At 43.4% G+C, this 22,037-nt stretch overlaps 1 protein-coding gene across 1 annotated transcript in view; it reads left to right on the top strand.

Annotated features, from left to right (window-relative positions):
- TTLL5 (tubulin tyrosine ligase like 5) overlaps positions 1-20,423 on the top strand; it is a 246,195-nt gene extending 225,772 nt beyond the window's left edge. The window contains exon 33 of the mRNA XM_054567237.1: positions 19,850-20,423. Coding sequence (XP_054423212.1) covers positions 19,850-19,872 — 23 coding nt within the window. The 3' untranslated portion in view covers positions 19,873-20,423. The remainder of the gene's footprint in view (positions 1-19,849) is intronic.
- The last annotated feature ends 1,614 nt before the right edge of the window (positions 20,424-22,037 follow it).

The raw sequence follows: 22,037 nt of genomic DNA, 5'->3' as shown, positions 1-22,037 counted from the left end.
TTGGGGGGGGGGGGGGGGTTAATGAAAATGCTCTAAAGGTAGATTGCGGTGATGGTAACACAACTCTGAACACACTGAAGACCACTGAGCTACATATTATTAAAGTAGGTGAATTTTATTAGTATGTGATATATGCCTCGAACCGTAGAAAAGTCATTAGTGGATATCTTAAAAAAAAAAAAAAGGGGCACCTCAATGTAAGCAGCCAAATTCTGTCTACTTCTTAGAAAGCCAAATTCTTTAATAAAGACGTATTCAGTGCCTCCTGTACGTTAATTCAGCCAATGTCTGCCCGCTCCCTTTGTGCCAGGTGGGCCTGAGGCGGAGAGGTGCCTGGGCCCACTCAGCTCGGCCTCAGTTTTCTGCACTTCCAAGTAAGGTGCCGTGCCCGGGGAGGCAGCTGTCCCTGCGCCAGGCCTTGCTTGCTTTTCTCCCCATTTGCAAAGGTGTCGGGCTCTGGGGTATTTTAGCTGCTTCAGTCAGCACAGAGCAAGGAGGACCTTGACTATAGTTTCAGAGCCTTAAGCTTCACCTCATGCTCCAAATCCAAGACAGAGCAGCTGAGAATGGGGCTGGCTGCGCCACCAATTGCTTCTCTCCCATTGTTAATCCCTTTCATTCTGCCGTCCACAAGCACCCCTCCCTTTAAACAGCCCTGTTGCCCTCTTGTGATACGATTGAACAAGTGGTTTGGACTTTGAAAGGTGACTCTTAGAGACACCTCAAGTGACCCAGTCACTGGCTTGCGAGGGTGCTCCTGTTCATTACCCGCAGCAGCAGAGATCTGCCCTCGGCTAATTGCACTTCCCAACCACGCCTGGCCTTAAAAGAAGGTACCGAAACTACTACTGACTCCCGGAGACCCTGGCCGAGCTGCCCCGGTCGGTCGTGAGGAACAGCGTTTCGTTGCTCAGCGCAGACAGTGAGAAACCTCCAGTCCTTCCGGCTCTTGGAAAAGAGTTCATTTGCCGACACTTGAGTTATTAAATCCCTTTAAAGCATGGAACAGCTGGCTTTGTGATGAGTTTATATGTTATACACTGTATTTCAGCTTTGCTCTGTCATTACCTGGTCAAGACATTACAGTTTATTTAAACATTCATCCATCTCTTTCACAGATGCTGGATTTTATGCGCGCCCCCCCCCCCAAAAAGTGAGTCTCTTCACAGTCTTTAAATACTCTTTTCAGAGAGCCTAGAATTAAACTAAGTCTAACTTCTCCCTCCCCTCAGATGGATGAGTTTCTCAGTGTCCTAAGATGTTCATGACACGCACAAAAGAACTTGCTGAGAGCATGCGGAGGGAGAAATCCGCCTGGGCACGGGAGGTGGAAGTGCAGGCTAGGCCCGACCGGCCGCTCTGTGGGCCGGCCTCTCGCCTGCACTCCCGCCGGCGCCCTCCGCGGCTGGCAGAGCCTAAGGAAAGCCTCTGCGCCCCTCCGGGCTGTCCCCTCCTTGCCGTAGGCAGGGGAGTAGCAGGAAATGGTGTCTGCCCCAGTCATGGGATTTTGGAAAGAAACAAAGCCTGATCTGACGAAGAGCAGGTTAATCCTGCTATTTCATTTCCCTTTCAGAAAGGGTGGGGGCAGGATTGTGATACGAAGTATTTGGTTTCACATTTGTTCCAGGAATGATCCTCGGCATAAGTCCATTTTTCTTTTAAGCATCCTAAAGCATCCCAGGGAGCTCCTCCTCCGGGGCACCCCACCCCCCAGCCCCACCATGGATTTCGTGGCCACCAAGCAGCTGACAGGCCCCCAGAAAGATCATCTTGTCACTGCTAAAGAAGGAGAGAATCTCTGAGCCTTGGAAGGCAGGATTTCTGGGCCAGCAGTGTCCCTTGTGTGCTCTGCCCTCCTTGAAAGGTTTGGAAAACGTCAGCAGCGCCAGCAGTGCGGTGCCATGAAAGAGGGCCCGCTTTAAAGCTGCAGGAAGTGGCTCGCCTCTGCGCTTTGCTAAACATTTGTACGATCTCGGGCTACTCACCGAACCTCTATGGGCTCAGGGTCTTCCTCTGTAAAATTAGGGTAATGTTTCCCATAGTGTGTTCTGTAAAATACAAGTCTTCACAGTCAAATAAGTTTGAGAAATGTTATTTACTCTATGCTATTTCCTGAAGAGTCATATATTAGTATAGTAAAGGTTCCGAGGTGTCTTTCAGTAGAGAAACTTGTTTTGATCCAGTGCCTCAGATTTATCTGACCTGTAACTGTTTTTCCGGTAATGCTGATTAATACCTCTGCACTGTGAGAAATGAAGCTTGGCTCCAAACTGCGACACGTCCGTATCCTGTCACGTGCCATGTTTACCGACCTCAATTTAAAGCAACACGTTCCTGGGGGAAAAAAGAAACAATTTTATACATGGCAAGGTGTCGCCTAGTTTTAAAAACTAAACATAAGAGCCGGAGCAATTATTCAGACCAACACAGGCTTGTAACTAGAGTTTTGAAAAAATTTTCTGGAACTCCCGTTTTCTGCTTCCACCTTTCAGATGTTTAGTGTTCTCACGTGGCCTTTGGGCATGTGGTGGGAATTTTCTGTGAATAAATAATTATGCTCAGCACACTATTAGGTGCACACAAGGGATAAACTAAATAAATCGCAAGATCCCTAATCTTAACTCAGAGAATAAATGTATATACAAGAAAAAAGTTCAGATTTTAGAGTGAGAAAAAGAATGATTACAAACTCCTACTTTGAGAAATGTTAGTATGTATCATTAATTAAACTGAGAAGATGCAAAGAACAAGGAATTCAAGGCAGCAATATAAATAAAACATAAAACTGGATCGGGGGTCAAAGAGCAGATACATGAGGTAAAAATGTGAAAATAGGATCAGGCAAAGATGGCGCTTTTAATACTTGAGGAAGTGGCAATTTGTCTGGCATATATGCTGAGTATAAAATTGAGTTCTGAATAACCTTGGCCAGACAATCCAGACATCTTAAAAAGTACGGCTAATAATCAATCTTGGAAGGAGTGAATAAGGTTGGTTTACTTAGTCACTCAGTTTAGAGAAATGTCACCCGCATGAAGTGTCGGTCTTTAAGACTGAGCTTGGGCAGTGTTGGCTTTCCCCTTTCTCTGCTCTCTGGTGGCTCCCTCCTAATCTCTTTTTTCATTTGTTTGTTTGTTTGTTTCTCTTTCCTAGTCTCTCTAATACTGCTCTGCCTTCCTTCGCCTGCTCCTGGATTTTCATCCCCTAGAACCAGGCCTCCGCCGACCCCCCCCCCCCGCCCTGCCCGTTTGACAGCCCCGGGCCCGGGCCGCGTCAGGACTGCCGCCGGTGGCTCCCCAGGCCGGCTGTGCGCCCTGCAGTCCTGGGGGTGCCGCAGACTGCGTAGCACATGGACGCAGCAGCCCTTCTCCATCCCAGGCTCCTCCCTGGAGCTGAATATCCCAGCCACGCCTAACACCCCACAGTCCTCTCAAACCCAACACGTCCAACACTTGGCTCATCCCCACGGACACGTGCCACCTGTAGGCCATCCCTACTCACCTTCATCCAAGGTGAAGCCAGAAACCTAAGAACCATTCTGGCTAGTCCCCTCACCCCACATATCCAGTTGGCTTTTCCCTTTACATACCTTTCAGATCTCATGTCCAATCTCATTCACTTTCACTGCCTTAATTCAGACACGGATCACTTTTTGTATGAATTATTATAGGGTCTTTCACATGATCTCTTTGCCCTCAGTTTCATCTGTTTTTTCCCTCCACACTGATCTTAAAGTGATCGTTGAAAAACAATTATAATTATGATGCTTCACCACTAGAAAGTTGTGAAAAGCTCCCTTTAAGGTGCAAACTCCTAAACTGGGTAACCAAAGCCCTTCGTGGTCTGCCCCCTTCTCTCCCCATATTTTCCACCCTTCCCCCAACACATCCCTTTACATTCCGGTCATTCCGAACCACTTCCACACTGTCTCGGATGCCTGTGCGATTGCACGGGCTGTCCCCTCTGCACAGGAAGCCCACCCCACCTCGGCCAGCGCCTGACGTGCTCCCATCCCAGGGCTTGTCGTCTCTGCCGCTTCGTCTCATACCGTCAGCTTCTGTGGTGCCCTTGGCCTTCCTATTTGCTGAATATATTACTTGCTAAAATGTATTATTTTATTTAGGTTTTGGCCTATAGATTATAAACTCCCAGAAGGATTAGGAATTATGTCATTCACCTCTGTATCACCGATGCTTTTCAATAGTGCTGGGCATAGAGTAGGTATTCAGCAGGTGAATGCGGGATAAAAGATCAATACCTATTGCTGTTTGTTTTGTAAGATTTAACATAAATCAAGTAAGTCTCTAGGTAGTGTTAGGATCTGCTATGCAGTGTTTGTGTTCTATAAACTATGGGTATTTTCATAACTATGTCTATACTCTCTGTCCTTTAGACTTCTGGAGCAAACAGAAGCTCCATGCCATTTTTGCAGTCAACTTTTCCTAGTGTTGAGGGGCTGTGTGTCTTCATTCACCCAGAAACCCCCATGGGGGTGGGGGGACAAGCAAACAACAGAGCATATATCTTTAATGAGGTAAAGGTGTTAAGTCCACTACTCATCGACTGTTAGAAAGATAAGATTTAAATATGAATCTTCTATATAAAATGGACTCAGTAGCAAACTAGGGTGTATGTGCTCAGACTTTATTGACTGTTTTCAGAATGTAGTTGTTTGCCTATCTCTGTTTTTCATTCCTCCAACCAGAGCCCCCCTAAGGGAAAAAAGTAAAATGAAGTGCCAGTTAACTGAAAATCTCATTTTTAAAGCATATTATTACTTACAACTTTAAGGAAGAAAAATGCAAATAGCAAATATATAAGGTAACACGGTACAGTAGAAACAAATCCTCGAATTGGATTCTCTGTGTCATACCTGACACTTAGTAACTGTGTGATCTTGAACACGTTAATTAGCTTCTCTCAATTCAGTCTTGTCATCTATGAAATGGAAGTACATTCACTTAGGAATATTTTTGGAATACATGCTATATGCGAGGTGCTTTGCTTGGCAGCTGAATCAGAAGAGCTGCTGTGTCTTCTTCATGGGGCTGCTGTGAAATCTAGTCGAGATGTTGCAATTGAAAATGTTGTTGATGTTTTCTTATTATCAGATGACTCCTCAAACCCTCTTAATCATCAGTCATCAAAGACTTCTTTTTTCTTTCTTTCTTTTTGGCAGAAAAGTACACTGATTCATTTGCAGTAAAGTTTGGAACAAACTAAAGTTTGACCTTAACCCCAATAAACAAAAATGTTCAAATAGCCACAATGACAGAAAACAACAAACACTTATTTATTGTCTTGGTTTCTATGGGAGAGGTGTCCGAGCTTAGCGGGGTGCCTCTGGGTCAGGGCCTCTCATGAGGTGGCGGTCAAGCGGTCAGGTGAGAGCTGTGATCTCCTGTGAAGGATCTGCTTCCAAGCTCACTCACATGGCGTTGGTAAGCCTTGTCCCACTCGGGCCCCTCCAGAGGGCTGCCTTATGGACCGAAATGGCCACCCCCCGCCCCATTTAAATGTCGAAGTCTTTACCTCAGAATGTGACTGTTCGGAGATAGGGCCTTTAAGGAAGTGATTTAGTCAAAAGGAAGCTGTTAGGGTGAGCCCTCCTTTACTTTGACAAGAAGAGGAAATTTGGACACACAAAGAGATACCAGGGATGCACTTACGCAGAGGGAAGGCCCCCTGAGGACACAAGGAGAAGATGGCCATCTGCAAGCCAGTGACAGAGACCTCAGAAGGAACCAAACCTGCCAACGCCTTGATCTTGTACGTCTAGTCTCTTGAACTATGAGAAAATACATTCCTTTTTTAAGGCACCCAGCCTGAGGTACTGCGTCATGGCAGCCATAGCCCAGTGCTGTGGCTGCCTCCCCTGGGCAGGCAGTACTTGGGAGAGTGAGAGAACACCAAGGCGGAGGCTGCAGCCCTTTTATACCTTGATCTTGAAAGTGACATCCCATAACTTTTGCTACGTTCTTTTGTTAGAAGTGAGTCAGGAAGCTCAGTCCATACTCCAGAGGAGAAAATTACGTAAGGGCATGGCTATCAGGAGGCAGGAATCACCAAAGGCCATTGTAAAGGCTGCCTTCCACGCTAGTTTAGTTTTGTTTTTAATAAGGTAAAAATAAAAAGTTAAGCGATGCACACATTGCCAGTTTTGACATAATAAAGTAGACTCACCCTCATCAAATGCATAGGCACTCTGACCGATACAATCTCTGGGCCATAGCAGCATTCTGTGAGGCTGAGATTTTTATGTTCTGGAAGACATACAATGTTGACGTTTAGGACAAGGTTTTCTGGGTGTGAAAAAGGGCATTTTATGGACCAGACTAAAGAGAAACAGTACAATGAATCCTTACCGTCTGTGTCTAATACAGTGATTCTTAACCAGGGGGCCTACTGTGAGGGGATGAGTGAGTAAGAGGAAGGGGATAAAAAGGGGAAAAAACATAGTCAAGCTGTAATATAATTTTATATATGGAAAGGAAGAAGAAACTCATGGCCTTCATAAAAATAAACCATAGAAAGTAAAAGCTGATGGAGCATAGGTCATAAAAGGTTGAGAAACTGTTCCAATCATTCTTTTCCTGTAATAGACAAAAAGAGGGACACAGGATAGTAGCTCAGAGATGGGCGTGCAATGAACCATAATGCCCAAAGAGATGACACATTTTAGAAAATGCAATGTAGAATAACAAAAACTATTAGTGGGCTCTGTGGTTCAGTTTGGAAGATACATAGAAAGTACCAGACATATTCAACAGCCTTCTGAGAACTAATGGGAAGAACTCTGCAAGAGAAGGATGGGGCCATGGTTGAACCCAAGCTTTAGTTCAAAGGATCCAAAGGACATCTGCTTTGTGATGATAGCAAGCTGACATCTGATTCCTCAGTAAGTACACCGAGTTTCCAATAGCTTTAGCCTCTAAAATTAGTAGCATTGTCAACTTGATTGTCTCATGGTTGTCTAACCTTCAAAGTCCATGTGGCAAAGCTGTCGTTATTCCCATCCAAAGGCGAGCTGCTTTTTACCAGCTGCCTTCTTCCTGGTTTCTTAAATGATGCTGATAGGAAATTAAAGTCTCCCTTGACCTTTCAGAGCACTCTCAGAGCTATCACTTGTAATAACATCTCCAAATACTGCACTGCAGTAGTTTGGCTCCTGCTTCATTGGAACTCCCCCCTGGGCGGCCCTTTGTTTTAAGAGAGGAAGAAGCTGCTTCCTGTTACTTCCTGGTTGCACGATAACAAGATGACTGATTGATTCTAGGGTCCATTTTCAGTTTTCCTTACAAAATCTGTGAAACTGGAGAGAGAGTGGGAGGATCTCATAAGATGACCCTACACCAAAAAGGTGTCTTGGACCTTGACTGGTGTGGCTCAGTGGGTTGGGCATTGTCCTGAAAAGCAAAAGGTCACCAGTTCGATTCCCAGTTAGGACACATGCCTGGGTTGTGGGTTTGGTCCCCAGTCAGGTGCATATGAGAGGCAACTAATCGATGTTTCTCTCTCACATCAATGTTTCTCTCCCTCCCTTCCCCTCTCACTCTCACTAAAAAATAAAAATAGAAGTATCTATGGACTACCCAAAGAGTTCTCCTGATGTGTAGATCTTTATATTGGTTTGGAACAATTCCTGAGATATATTGTTAAATAAAAGATACCCCTGTCTTTAAAAAAAAAACACACAAAAAAAAAACAAAAACAAAAAAACCACTGCAGCTTATGCTCCCATTTGTATAAAAAGGGGAGAAGGAATATATGTTTGTGCAGAGACTGTTCTGAGAAAGGGGCACACACTAGCTCAGTAATGAGTCTAGGATAGAAGACACACTTTAACTCTATACCCTTTTGTATTGTTTGATTTTTTTTCAAATTTGTGCATTTATTACTTTTTAAAAACAAATAGAAACAGTTTTTAAAGAAAAAGACCCAGAAGAAATTAAATTTAAAGTTACTGTATGATGCCTCTTAACTCATGCTCTATCCTTCCTGCATGGGCTTTGAGTTTTCCAACTCTCTCTTCTTTTTGTCATTGTAGTTTGAAAAATCATGATGGTAATAGCAGCTCTCTATTGAACACCTGCTATATCCCCGCTGGATTTTTTTTCATTTACACATCATCATAATTACATGAGGAGTGTTTCTTACTGCCTCACTTCTTAGCTGAGATTTGTCTATTCCTTCCGGCGGTACTTTCTAGAAAACAGAAAGGACGAAGTTTCCTAAAGGACTGGTTTCCTAAGACCTGTCTGACTAGCACTTTGCCTCAGCAAAGGTCCGGGCAGCCTTTCCTCTGAGGACACAGTGGGTCAGTTGTGCTCTTGGGTTTTTCTCCTCTGTTTTCTTTCTGTGGGCTTACTGTTTTACTCATTTTCAGAGCTTCAGCCATCACCTTCCTTCTGGTTGACATCTGAGGTCTGTTGCTGGCATCCAGAATCCACTGAGTTTTAGTAAAAATCCCAACTCAGGCATCTGAGAAAAAAGGTGAGTCTGTGGACTCACATGATGAGAGGGAATTAGGAGGCAGAAGAGCTAAGTCTTGCTGGGTCTTCCTTTCTCTCCAGCCCTTTGTGCTGCGCGCTCTTTGTCCCCATCTTCCTTCTCACTTCTCTTCACAGCTTCATCAGCATCCCTCTTTCCTTCTTCACAGCAAGGTCAGGTGGACCAGTGTAGTTTGAGCAGCGCCAGCCTTATTCTCCCCAGTTGAATGACCACAGAGTAAAGAGAGCATTTCCCCTTCTACATTAGTATTTATAAGTCCCAGGGAAGGGCTGTGATTGGCTTGGCTTGGGTGATGTGACCACCTCTTAAGGCAGCTGCTGTGACCAAGGGGATGGGGACTTGGGCCAGGCCTGGATCGCCTGCCAATGTTTGTAATCAGGAGAGGACGGACTAACACTTGTAGTCTGGCCGTAGTCACCGGGTTGGAATATAGCAGGTGGGGAGCAGTCTCCCAAAGGAAGTGAAAGGAACCGGAAGCACAGCCAGGCGGGAAGGGATGCTTAGGCAGGCGAAAGCACCAGGCTTCCTCTCCTGCCCACCCTTAGCCTCTCCGCATCTGTGCAAACACAGGATTAAGTAAGGTAATGCACGTGGCAAACACCTCACAGGGCGCCAGGAGCAGGATAATGATAGGTCAATATCTACTACTATTGAATATCTTTTTTTAATTGTGACAAAATTTACCATGTCAACCATCATTAAGTTTACAGGTCAGTGGATTAAGTACATTCACATTAGTTTGCAACCATTGCTGCCCATTAAACGCTGACTCCATTCCCGCCTCTCCACCTCCCTGCAGCCACCATCCTCCTTCTGTCTCCATGAAGCCAACTGTCCTCGACACTGCGGACAAGTGGACTCATACAGTATCTGTCTTGTTGCGACTGGCTCATTTCACTTAGCACGACTCCTTCGGGGTTCATCCATGAGTCAGAATTTCCTTCCTGTAAAGCAGAATAATACTCCATTGTACATACAGACCGCATTTTGCATTTTCAGTCATCGGTCGATGGATATTTGAGTTGCTTCCACCTTCTGACTATTGTGAATAATGCTGCTGTGAACATGGGTATACGAATATCCATTTAAGTCTGCTTTCAGTTCTTTTGGGTATATACCAAGAAGTAGAATTGTTGAATTGCACAGTAAGTTTATGTTTAACTTTTTGAAGAAGTTCCATACTGTTTTCCATAGTGGCTGTACCATTTTACATCCTTCCCAACAATGCACGAGATTCCAGTTCTCCACATCCTCACCAGTACTTGTTGTTGTTGTTTTTTTTCTTTCATTTTTAAAAAATTTTTTTGATAGTGGCCATCCTAACATGTGAAGTGGTTGTACATTGTTTAAATTAAACCTTGGGGCCTGAGGTATCACGAGTGCCATTGAGAGAATTAGAGCAGCCAGCCTTGGGGATGAGTGGGACAGAAACTCCTGTGAGTATTTTAAAGGTCAAGTTTGACATGATGGCTGGACAGCGAACTCAGAAAAGTCTTCTCAAAAGCCAGGGAGGAGCAGAGCCAGCAGCAGAGTTTAGCAGCCGTTCTCACGGAGCCACCTGGCTCAGCTGTGCGTGGATAAAACCTCTGAGGTCCGGAACCTCAGAGGCCCCCAGAGGAGAAATCGAAGGGGCAAGGATGATGGATGAACTAAGACCCTAAGACCAAAGATATTTTTTAATTGCCTCTGAGTATGGTTGTGTTAAACTGAATCATTTTCATATGAATGCTACCCTGTGGATCACCTTAGTCGGCCCTTACAACACCCAGCAAAGTATACAAGTTGTTATCCCCATATCATGAGGAAGAAACCAAAGCTCGGAGAGGTTGTGATTTTCCTGAGGTTACTGCTGGGTAGCTCTCACTTTCCCAAGACGATCCGTCTGGGGGAAGCTGCCGGCGGAGTGTAGTTCAGGAGTGACGTTCAAGTCAGCGTGCGGTGCAGCCCTCTGCGGCCTGGGCAGCCCTTGGCACCCCAGCACATGTGCCCTCACTCGGGGCCTGTGGGAAACAGTACCCACTGTTCAACTTAAAAATGATTGAAATGGTAAATTTTGTGTTATATATATTTTGCCACAATTAAAAAAAGATATATTCTGGCCACGCTCACCTTCCCATGAACTACCAAGGAGTTTGGCTGCCTACACTTGAAAGCAGTGATTTTTCAACTGGGAGTCGTGACCTAAGAACATTGGGTCATCAAATCAGTTAGTGGGTCACAACCAGGCTCACGAGAGCCAGCGGTTCGTGTTTCTTCCCAGCTCTGACTTCAGTAACTTCATGTTGGTTATGTGAGCTTGGCTGTGGTAGAAATCAGCCAACAACATAGTCTGGGCTTTGGTTTGTCTTACCACAGAGAACCAGTTGTTACACATTTACCAGCCTGCTGGTCATAGCCATCACTTCTGTCCCTCGCCCCTCACCCCCTGAAGTGGGACAGAATGAAATAGAAAAATACCAGGGTCCATCTTCAATAACAGTCAGAATTTCTTATGAGACTTTAAGTCATAAAGATATTTATGTGTATGTTCATAGAAGACGTACTTTTTTTACTATTTGTTGCAGTAAAAAAAAAAAAAAGGTTTGAAAATAATGATCTAGCCTTCACTTGCCTTCTTCTGGTAATTGAAATTCTGCTGTTCTCCTGATCTTTAGGCAAAGAACTGCTATCCAGCACCCTTTTAAATTAATGTTGCATCAGTTCTAGGAGGAATGAATCTAAATTTTTATGAGCTTGGAAATTATTTTTCTAGAACAGACAAAATCTTGATATATCAGTTCTTTTGAACTCAAAGCTAAATAAAAATCTGTTCTTAAACCTCACCAAAGATTCTTCTACAGTGAGTATGTATTTGTCCTATAGTTAGAAAACATTCATCATTATTCAGTCCCAAAGGTCAGACGGCTAGTAAATAGCAGGAGTCGGGTTGAAGCCCATACCCTTGGGTTTCTCTAGAAAGGTTCTTCCTTACTAGAATTCGCTATAAAGAAATTAATCCTCTTAAGAAAGTAAAGAAACTTTTAAAAAGTAAGTCATCTTATTTTTAATGATTTAGTAATATATAAATCCATATTTTCTATATATAAACATATGTGTAAACATTTTATATATGAAGAGGTATAAATATATGTGCTTAAGTGAATTGTGCTTCTAGATAAATGTAGCTAGATCCTAGAGTTGGAGTTCAAGAACTTTGATTTAGATCAACCTTGCAATTTTAAATTTTCATAAAAGGGAAGTTACAGGTATCAAGTATCCTTATGGAGAAAAAAAACCCCTCAAACATGTTAAATGGTCTGCCCTTGGGATACTAACTATATAAATGTAGTGACAAAAAGAAACACTTTGCACTGAGGGACATTTGAAAGTCCTTCAGAGAGATTTGTATCTTTCTAGTCATTCGTGGAATTTTATCAGCCCATCTTATTGATTTGTTGTAATAAGAAAAGGAACCAGAGTAAGGGGAAATGGTTTTTACAAGTTTATAAGAGGTAAAAAATCCTTTCAGAAATGAGTTGTGTGCATTTTTCTTAGAAGAATTGGGCTTATTGTATATAAGATTTTAGTACTTTACAGTAGAATTCTTTAAAATAGTGTTGTTTTGAAACTATTCAGCACTCAGTTTTGCAAGTAAGAAGTAAAGCTCCCTGTAGATGGACACTTGAGCCCACGTTGGGTTTAGCATGTAAGACTTGAGCCCAGCGCCTCTGCCGTTCCTGGGAAAGCAGGAAGGAGGGCTTCTGGGAGGGGCGGGGCGGGGCTCCCTGGGGCTGCTGTGGGCAGCTGGCTCCCTCTCCGGCTGCGGCTGCGGCTGCTCCAGAGCGCCCGCCCGGGGGGCTGCCTTGGCCCTGAGCACGCCCCTCGCAGCTGTGCCCGGCGCCTTTGTGTCACCCGGGCAGGGTTTCATGAAATGGATCTGATGCTCTTGTGCTGTGTTGTTCATTCCTGCGCACTGGAGCGGTGCCCGGGAAGGTGAGGGGCCAGCAGGTTGGCCCTCGCTCCCCAGCTGTCCCTTCCTCCTAATGTCACTCAGGATATAAATAAATTCATTCAGTCTCTTTATCAAACCAGAGCGCTGCCAGAAGTTACTACCTTCTGGTCAGGGCCACTCTGATCAGCTGCAAAGACCTTGGGGACAATTTCTAAAGTCTTTGCATTTAGGTAATTTTTTAAATTAAGTTTTTTATTTTATTTCTCTTATTCACCTCAGACCTTGGAGGGGAAAAAATCACTCCATTTATAAAAAGTGCGTATTGTCTGAGGTCTGGGCCTCCTTTACTGGCCTGGAAGTCATGATTAATTCTCTGTCTTTTATCCACTGGAAAAGCCACAACTCAGATGATGTCACTGAAATTCTGCATGCGTGTCCTTCTGAGAGCTGATGGGAGCGCTGGTCTGAAGTGTGGGTTTCTGCTGATCGCCACAGGCCTTTTGCTGTCTGCAGATGCAGAGTTTGTATGTTAGCTGGAAGTCTTGCTACCCATAGGGAACACTGCTAATGATCATTTTCCACATCAGTCCATCGAATATTTACCCAGCAGCTCCCATGTAAATATTTACCTGGCAAAATGCTGGGGGCCCAGGTCACGCGAAGCTTTGTAAGATGTGGTCTCCATGCCTGAAAGAGTGCGCTAGGGGAAATGAGCGATTCATGGAAGACAAAGTGTCCCATTCCCACCCCCAAAAGCAAAAGAAACCATGGTTCTTAGTGTAGGAAAGTCTGTCCCCCATTCCTTTCAGGGACCTTAAGCCTCAGAGTGCGCCTGGAACGGGAGTCTGCCGGCCCCTCAGTTCTCCGCGCCTAGGTGCCTCTTGTAATGTACTTCACTTTGGCAAACGTCAAACACGGTGTTTAAAAATATTTTTATTCACTGTGTTAAAGTAACACAAGCCAGTTACTTTAACCTGGTGCTAATAGAAGAAAAGCAGGCTAGAAGAAAAACTGGGTGTGCTGGACTTTCTGATAGTTGCCAAACTAGTATAATGCATTTTACAGGTGCTTTAAGAGTGATTCTCATGATATTTTATGTTTGTGTTGTTCATTGACTTTAGAACTAATCTAATATGATGTAATTCATTTATTTGATAAACACCAAGTAGTGTATAAACAGAGAGTATGATCTATAGACATTTGACCAAACAAAAAGAAAAAATGTCCAGGCCAGGACATCAAAGCCAAAAAGAAGACTGTGAGTTAGGTTCAATGACTGTTTCTTCAAAGTCCTACCAGAAAAACAAAAAGCCAGATTGTGATCATGGCCATCGACGCGGTAAGCGGGGAAAGTACAGCCACATTACTGCTCTCTGTACCTTTCCTGCCCTCGTGATCCCAGCAGTGGGTCACCAGGAAGGAGTGGGACTGAAGCCACTCTGGACCAGAATTATGGCAGCAAGTGAGGGGCAATAGGAAAATCCTAAGGTGGAAAGCCTGGAGGGAAACGCTGCATATGTAAAGGGGACCCCAAAGGGCTGTATCCTCCATCTAAAGATCACTGGGAATAACCCCTCCTCCTCCACCAACCTCCACCACCTCTGGCCCTGAAAGGAAATGGCCTGCCCTGAACCTCGGTGCTGAATGAGACAGTGTGGGGCTCTTTGCTGAGCATTCATGACTACGAGCTGGCCCCCGTGGGAGCTTGGGTGTGAAGTCATATTCCCTGGGTGCTCTGAAAAACTCCAGGTTGAGAGTTGAGTTTAAAGGCGGTCCTAAACCAGTAGTGGCTGCAGACTCCTAACAGAACCCGTGCTTGTTTTTTTCTGGAAGAATCGCCCTTCAATTCAAATCCCCAACAATTCCCACAGGTACAGCGGTAAGAACTCAGAGATCACAGTTTATAATCTCAACAGTAAGGAAGCACGGCACCATAAGCAAAAGCCAGCAAAGATAGCAGAGAATAGTGTCAGACCTGTAAAAACTAAGGTATTGAAATCAGCAGGTATATAGTAAAAAACAAGTGTTCCTGCATAGTTAGAGAAATTAAAGGGCGGAAGAAAAGTGATGAGTAAAACCAAGAGATTAAAATGATGACCAAGCAGATCTGAAAAAGAACCAAATAGTATTTTTAGAATGGGAAAATCATAGTAATTACAGTTTAAAAATTAGTGTGTGAGCTTCCCTGTAGATTAGACTCAGCTGAAGAGAGATTTAATAAGCTCAAAGATATATTGAAAGACTTTATCTGGAATGTGGCACAGAAAGGAAAAGTGGTGGAAAAAAACACATGTGAGGCGGCCTAACAGACACCTCATTGGAGTTCTGGAAACTAAAGTAATAGCTAGCTAGCTAGATAGATAGAAAGGACAGGGACAATAATTGAAGAGATAATGGCAAAAAAAATTTTCAAAACTCATGAGATACATACACAAATTGCAGCAAATCACAAGAAATTCACACCTAGACAGGCCGCCCTGAAACGTTACACCTCGGACAACGAAAGTGGGAAGGCGGCTGGAGGGAAAGAAGGCTCAGCAACGGGTCGCAGGTTTGCGGGTCAGTGCGCTGCTCAACAGCAGTGGGGGAAACCAGAACCCAGCACAACGTTGCCGTTGATGAGAGGAGATAATTACCAAACCAAAATATATTTTAAGCAAAAATATTTTCCAAGGATGAGGATGAAATACATTTTCTAACAAAAAACCTCCAAATAATTGGTCACTAGTAAACCTTGGCAAAAGGAAAGGTTCTAAGGAATATATTTCCCACAGAGGAAGGTGATACTAGAAAAAGATCTCAGATGCAAGGAGGAATTATGAGCAAAGAATGTGTAAAAATATGGGCAAATGTAAAAATAACCAATAAAGTGATGATAATGTTCTTAGGAGGTTAAAAAGGGGGGAAAGGGAAGGATTAAAATTTTCAACACCAATATGTAACTCGAGCGGGAGGGTAGGAGCAGAGTTAAAGCAGTCTAACTTTTAAAGTAGTCTAACTTGATTTTATACAGTGAGAAGGTTAAAGATACTGATTAATTTCAGCTTTACAGAGTTATTCTATACAAATGCAAAAATGAATATAGTAACTACTAAGAGAATAGAAATATTAAACTTCCAAAGTAGTAGAAAGAAATGGAATGAGGAAAAGAATAAATCCATAAAGAGGAAAAGAAAACAGAGAAGGTGAAACAAATAGCACAACTTAAGACAGTAGAAATAAAAATATTAGTAATTACAAAAATGTGAATAGACTAAATATTTCAATTAATGTCAAAGACTGAATAATTCAACAAATATTTACTGAGCATACACTATGTGCTAGACATTAGGTACTAATCAGTGAACAAAACAGCCCAAAATCCCTAATAGGAGAGACAGACAACAAAGCAAGTAAGTAACACAGAGACAGTTCATTAGGTAGTAGTAAGCGTTCTAGAGGAGAAAGAATGAGCCAGGAAAAAAGAGAGTGGGGAGAGTCACCATGCTAAATAGGAGTATCCGAGAGGAATGGCGTTTCAATGAAGGCCTACAGGAGGTGAGGGAGGAAGCCGTGGGTGGCCGGGGGAGGGAATTCCGGCAGAGGGAACAGCATGAGGTGAGCGCATGCCTTGAAGGGGGACCGTGGCTGCTGTGTTTGGGAAATATCCTCAGGCCAGCGGGGCGCAGTGTAGGGAGCGAGGAGGAACGGGGGAATGGATGAGACCTGTGAGATGATGAGGGGCCAGATCGTGAAGGACCTAGGGGACCAGGGACCGCACTTGTACTTCCACGTGAAGTGGGAGCCGAGTGGTTCTGAGCGGAGGTGTGCATGAGCTGACTTGGGATGTAACGGGGTCTCTGTGGCTGCTCCGTCAGGCAGGGGCGGGGCAGGGGCAGTAGAGGTAGTAGAGCGTAGATGGTCTAAGAAATGGACTGTCAACGCAGATTTTTAAAAATCCAATTTTAGATCATTTAAAAAAGATATCTAAGACATAAGGGTATAAAAAGGATGAAGGGAAAAGATACGCCAGGGAGACAGGGAGAGGTAGCTATAGTCATCAGACAAAATAGATTTTAGGGCAAAGAGATAAAGAGGATCACTACATCGTGACTAAAGGTTCTAAAGATTCACCAGGGAAGTAGATTACTGCTTCTAGTTGACTTATTTTAACTAGTATATCTACTGATTTCAAAAATTAAATAAAATGCATATTTATGAAAAGTATGCAAAGAAAATCACCACCACAGAGAAATACACAAATTCACCTTCATAATGGAATGTTTTAATGTAACTCAGTAATTGGTAGATTGAGCAATCTGAAATCAATTACGTTCTAGGAAATTTAAGCCATACAGTTAACAGATCTAACAGATATGTGTAGAACATCACACTAAATAAATGCCTAATATATATTCTTTGCAAACATCCATGGAGTCTTTGCAGTAAATTATATTAGTCAAGTTTTAAATGTTAAACAGTCCTTGAATCTCTGCGATAAACCTGTCTTGATCATAATGTATTCTGTACTTTAACATTGCTGGACTCAGTTTGCTGATGTAGTTAAGGGAGCGTGGTGCTGGCACAGAGAAGAAAGACCCTAAAACTGGTCTCCTGTGCGGAGACACTTTGTGATAGAGAGGCTTCGTGGTCAGAGGAGGAAAGATGGACTTCTCGGTAAATATTCCCAGATCGCAATGCAATAACAAGAAGATAACTGGAAAATCCTCATGTGTTTAGAAATTAAAGAGTTAACTCATCGAGAAATGATAATATAATTAGAAAATATGATTTATTAAAAACCTGAGGAATATAGCTAAAACAATAGTAAAGGATATTTATACACTATAGAAATATAATTGATTTTGGAAACTTTTCTGAAGCCAATAATTTATTTGAACGTTCTTTTTGGGTTCCCAGTCAGACAAGTACAATACATTATCTGAGAACAATGACAGGCTTGCTTCTTCCTTTCTGATTCCTGTCATTTCCTTGCTTACTGCCCTGGCTTGACTTCCAGTCCAGCACGCAGTGGAAGTGATGGTCCCCCTTATCTTGCTCCTCATCTTAAAGGGGATGCTTTCAAAGCCCCCCAGTAATAGTATGAGGGTCACTGTTGGCTTCACACTGTGCACAAACTTAGGCTGGATTAAAGACTTAAATGGGAAAGGCAAAAGTGTCCATCTTTTCTAAGACGTTATAGGGCAATGCCATTGTGACGAGGTAAGTGAAGGATTTGTTAGATTAGGCCGCCAAAGTACAGACTTGGAAACAAGAAAACTGACAGATTTGACTTCGCCCAAATCAAAAATTTAGACTAGTTCTAAGATGCCTTAAGGATGTGGGCTTTTTCTTTTGTTTTCCTTTTTTCCTTAAGGCCTTACCCATTAGAGATGCATGCTGGAGTATTTATGGTTGAAATGGCGTGTTACCTCGCGTGAGCTTTGAAGCACACAGGAGGGAACCTGGTGAGAGAGCGGGGATGAGGTACAGGATGGGAACCTGCAGGTGTCTTGTCCTCTTCTATTTTCTGTGTATGTTTGAAATTTTTTATTTGCAAAATTTTTTTTTAAAGAAACCATCCATTTTTGTGGTGACTGTCCTGAATTTTCTGGAAGTCTCAACATTTTTTAAAAACCATCTTTCAAAAGGTTGCTTGTTAAATGTGTACCTAAATGTAATCTAACTCTTATCTCTGAGTAGGACTTTACTCTTAAATTAATAAATCATGAAGTAACCTTTTAAAAACCATAAAGAGCGTAGAGAGACAAGTCACAAATTAGGTGAAGGTGTTTGTAACACACAGAACCAAGAAATTGCACCTGAGATAAGGCAAAGACCTTAAAAACCAAGAAGCAGTTTCTCACATATGACAGCAAAAGAATAAGCAACGAAAGCAAAGCAATAGACAAAGTGGACATCATCAAAATTTTTAAATTTTGTGCTTCAAAAGACACTGTCAAGAAAGCAAAATACCAACCCACAGAATAGGAGAAAATATTTGGAAATCATGTATATGGTGATGGACTTGTATCTAGAATATAGAGGGAAATCTTACAATTCAATAGTAAAAAAGACAACTTAGTTTTCTTTCATGGGCCAAGGATCTGAAAAGACACTTCTGCAAAGAAGATACCCAGTTCCCGCAAGCGCCGGAGAAGAGTCGCAACAGCACCGGTCCCTGGGGAAGTGCCAGGCGAAGCCACAGCAGGACACGGCCCCACAGCCGCCGGCTTGGCCGCAACAGCGCGCGACCCCAGCAAGCGTGGGGCAGGGTGTGGGGCAGCCCGAGCTTTTGCTCGTTGCTGAGGGGGCTGTACATGGTGCCGCCGCTCTGGAACAGTGGGGCTGTTTCTCAGCCGTTAGACACACAGTTACCTTGTGACCCAGCAAGTCCACTCTTATGTCTGTACCCAAGAAAAACAAAAACATGTCTGAACAAAAACTTGTCCGTGAATATTTATAGCAGCAATTTTAATAACAGTCAAGAGGGGAAGCAGTGAGTGAATAAATAAAATGTGGTATATATACCCAATGGCATATCATTCAGCCACAAAAAGGAATGGAGCGCTGATGCATGCTGCAATGTGGATGACCCTTAAAAATTTCATGATAAGTGAAAGAAGCCAGGCACAGTTTTGTTAGATTGTATTGTGACAGCTGTCATATCAGTGTGCATTAAAAAAAAAAAATTAAAAAATTGGTGAATTTTTGTGTAGCCATTTTAATATTGAGGATGTAAGAAAATAAACTTTTTTGTCATATTATGTTGTATTATGTCAAGAAAGGTAAAAACACAACTGAAACGCCAAAAAAAAAAAATTTGTGCAGTGAGTGTATGGAGAAGGTGCTGTGATCGATCAAACGTGTCAAAAGTGGTTTGCAGATTTTCATGCTGGAGATTTCTCGCTGGGCGATTCTCCATGGTCAGGCAGACCAGTTGAAGTTGAGAACAATCAAATCCAGACATCAGTTGAAAACGATCAACGTTATAACCAAGCAGGAGATAGCTGACATTCTCAAGATATCCAAATCAATAAAGTTATTGGTGAAAATGAAAACTGTGTCTTTTATTTTACAGAAGATTTAGACAAAGCCGTTTTTCCTTGCATTTCATTATTGAATGCTAATGATGCTAACCCTGAATTTCTAGAAAAGGTTAACATATTTAGCACCTTCTATTTAAGAAGCGAGAGGGATAAAATCCAGGAAAAAATAGAAAAGAAAGGAACTAAAGGAATGACACAAAAAAAGCAGCAGGACAGGAGTGTTTTAGAAAGGTTTCCAATCAAAGTTAAAATGACAAGTTTTCTACTTCAAGATGAACTTCATTTATTTGGGCCACAACTTCTTTATTCTTCGGTAATGTTAACTGAACCAGACATTGCTCTCATTTTGGTCACTCAGTGGTTGGTTTTCTCTCTTCAGACCCTGCTCCTGCTAAGAGATGAACCACGGGCACGCGGAGAAAGACCCTATCAACTACTCTGCTCCTGGGTGCATGGCTGAGAGTGAAGCGTCCACCAGCGCCGCGAGGGGTCCATGGTATTTTTTTGCTGCCTCAGTCCCCAGAGCCTTGGAGCAGAAGTGGCAGTAGGTTGTTGCCAGTGAACCAATCCAGACTTTTGCTGAGAGGACAGGAAAACACATCAGCTGGATCTTGATGGAACTCGGCAGTGGGGACGTTCAACGGATGCATTATCTACCCCGGCAGAACACACGTGTATCTTTTACCCCCTTCTCTCCCCTCCCGCAACCTGCTTAGGTCTTCTCTGTCCCTCTCCTGCTACCACACACAGATGATATAAAAGAGGCTCTTTGGCTATTTGCATTTTGCTTCCTCTTCTTTTCCAGGTTGCAGTATTAAGCTTTACTTCCTACAAGCCTAAAATCCCAACAGCATTATCCCAAAGTTGTTCTTCCCTTCTCAGGGGGCTTGGGGAGAAGAGGGGAGCTTCCGTCACAAGTTTCCCAGGGAGTGGAGAAAAGTCAGCGTGTTGCTGACCACACGAGCCACGGTAAAGGCACCCTTTGGAATTACTGATTTCTAAAATTAATAAAGTAATTCTATTTTTATTTTCTTTTTTTTCCATTTGCTAATTTCCCACCAATCAGCATTCACCAACGAGACTAAAATGGGACCACCTTCTCATTTTATTTTATCGCTGGGCAATTTTTTAGACCTCATTTTAGAAGTGTGAGCTGTAAAAAGGTGTTTTATTCTTAGACTTTGTTACAGCAGGTGGTGCATCCACACTCTTCCCCAAGGGCAGCTGCTGCACCAGGGAGGCTGGTCTGTGCAAACGTCTCCACCCTCAGACCGCAGCCCACAGGTCCTCCAGGGGCACGTGAGCCTGTGTCCCAGTGCCCAGGGTTTACCTGAACGACGCTGGCCAGTGATGCAGCGCAGCCCTGAATGCTCCCTGGCCGCCTGTCCTCCGCTCCCTTGCCTCCTCCCCTCTCCCAGGTCTCCTGTCTGGCGTCTGCTGGAGAAAAGGTTAAAAGTGGGCAGCAGAGGCCACTGAAGGATTGATTGAGCTGCCCTAGGGGATTATTGGGGAGAACCCAGTCTCGGGCATCTCCAACAATGTGCTAGAGACTCGCATTGAAACCCCAAAAGAAAAATGACACCCAAAGAAACGCAGAGCAAAGGAACTCTGTTGCTTTTGTAGTGAATGAAAACAAAGGTTTGAGCATGCTGAAGCATTTTGTTTGCTTGTAAAGGATGAGGTCTATCAGTTGCAAAAGAAAAGAGAGAATGTTTTCCAGATATTCCTGGGACTTCTGGTTAATAGTTTGAGGGCCGTATTCACTGTTTGCTATCTTGGTTGTGAAATTCTTCCGTAGTCCCCTGCTGGTGTTTAGAATGGGGAGGTCAGGTGTTTGGGAAGACTCCCATATGGATCTTGGGAGAAAGGATGAGAGGACATGAGCCCATAAAAACTTTTAGACGAACTAGAATGCTTGGAAATTGCCCTGGGTACCTCATCGGAATCAAGGCCTCAGAGTGATCTCCCGGTATCCACCACGTGCTGGTCAGGTAGAAGCTGGAACTCCAGCTCTTTCCCTTCTGTTACCCAAGCACTTTGAAGTCATTGTTACTTGTTCAAGACTTCTGGTAATAAAGCGGCAGGTCATGAGACCCCCTCCAATGGCAGTGTCATTTCCAGAGCTCCTCCTTACCTTCCCCCAAAGCAATTGTGTGTTTTTGCAGTGGGACAGACAATTGTTCAAGTTTCTATAGTACCTGTAAGGGCCGTGGAATGGGATGTTGGACATCAAACCCCTGCCCATGTTTGTATCTGCTGCTTAAGCTAAGAGTAGAGCTCTAACATAAAGACATTTGGGATCACAGTGCATTCTGTTTTCTTTGGAATACTTCTGGAAACCCTTCTCATTGCCTCGGTTCACTAGGAAGAATCACAGGCCAATCAATGTTCTAGTGATGTCCTTTGAGGCTGGATCACAAGGAAAGTTTATCGTAGAGCCACAAAGATGATTTTCCTCCTATTTAAGCTGCAAGTAAGGACCAACAGTGTCAGGTGTAATATACTGCTTCTTAAAATGTAGGTTTTAGGCAGCCTGGACCCTACCCCAGGCCTAAAGATATCTTTAG

The sequence above is a fragment of the Pteronotus mesoamericanus genome, unplaced genomic scaffold, assembly GCF_021234165.1.
Source record: "Pteronotus mesoamericanus isolate MK-2021 breed Mesoamerican mustached bat unplaced genomic scaffold, CSHL_Meso_final contig_182, whole genome shotgun sequence".
NCBI lineage: Eukaryota > Metazoa > Chordata > Mammalia > Chiroptera > Mormoopidae > Pteronotus > Pteronotus mesoamericanus.
The sequence above is the reverse complement of the archived record's forward strand: the minus strand, read 5'-3'. Positions and strand labels throughout refer to the sequence as shown.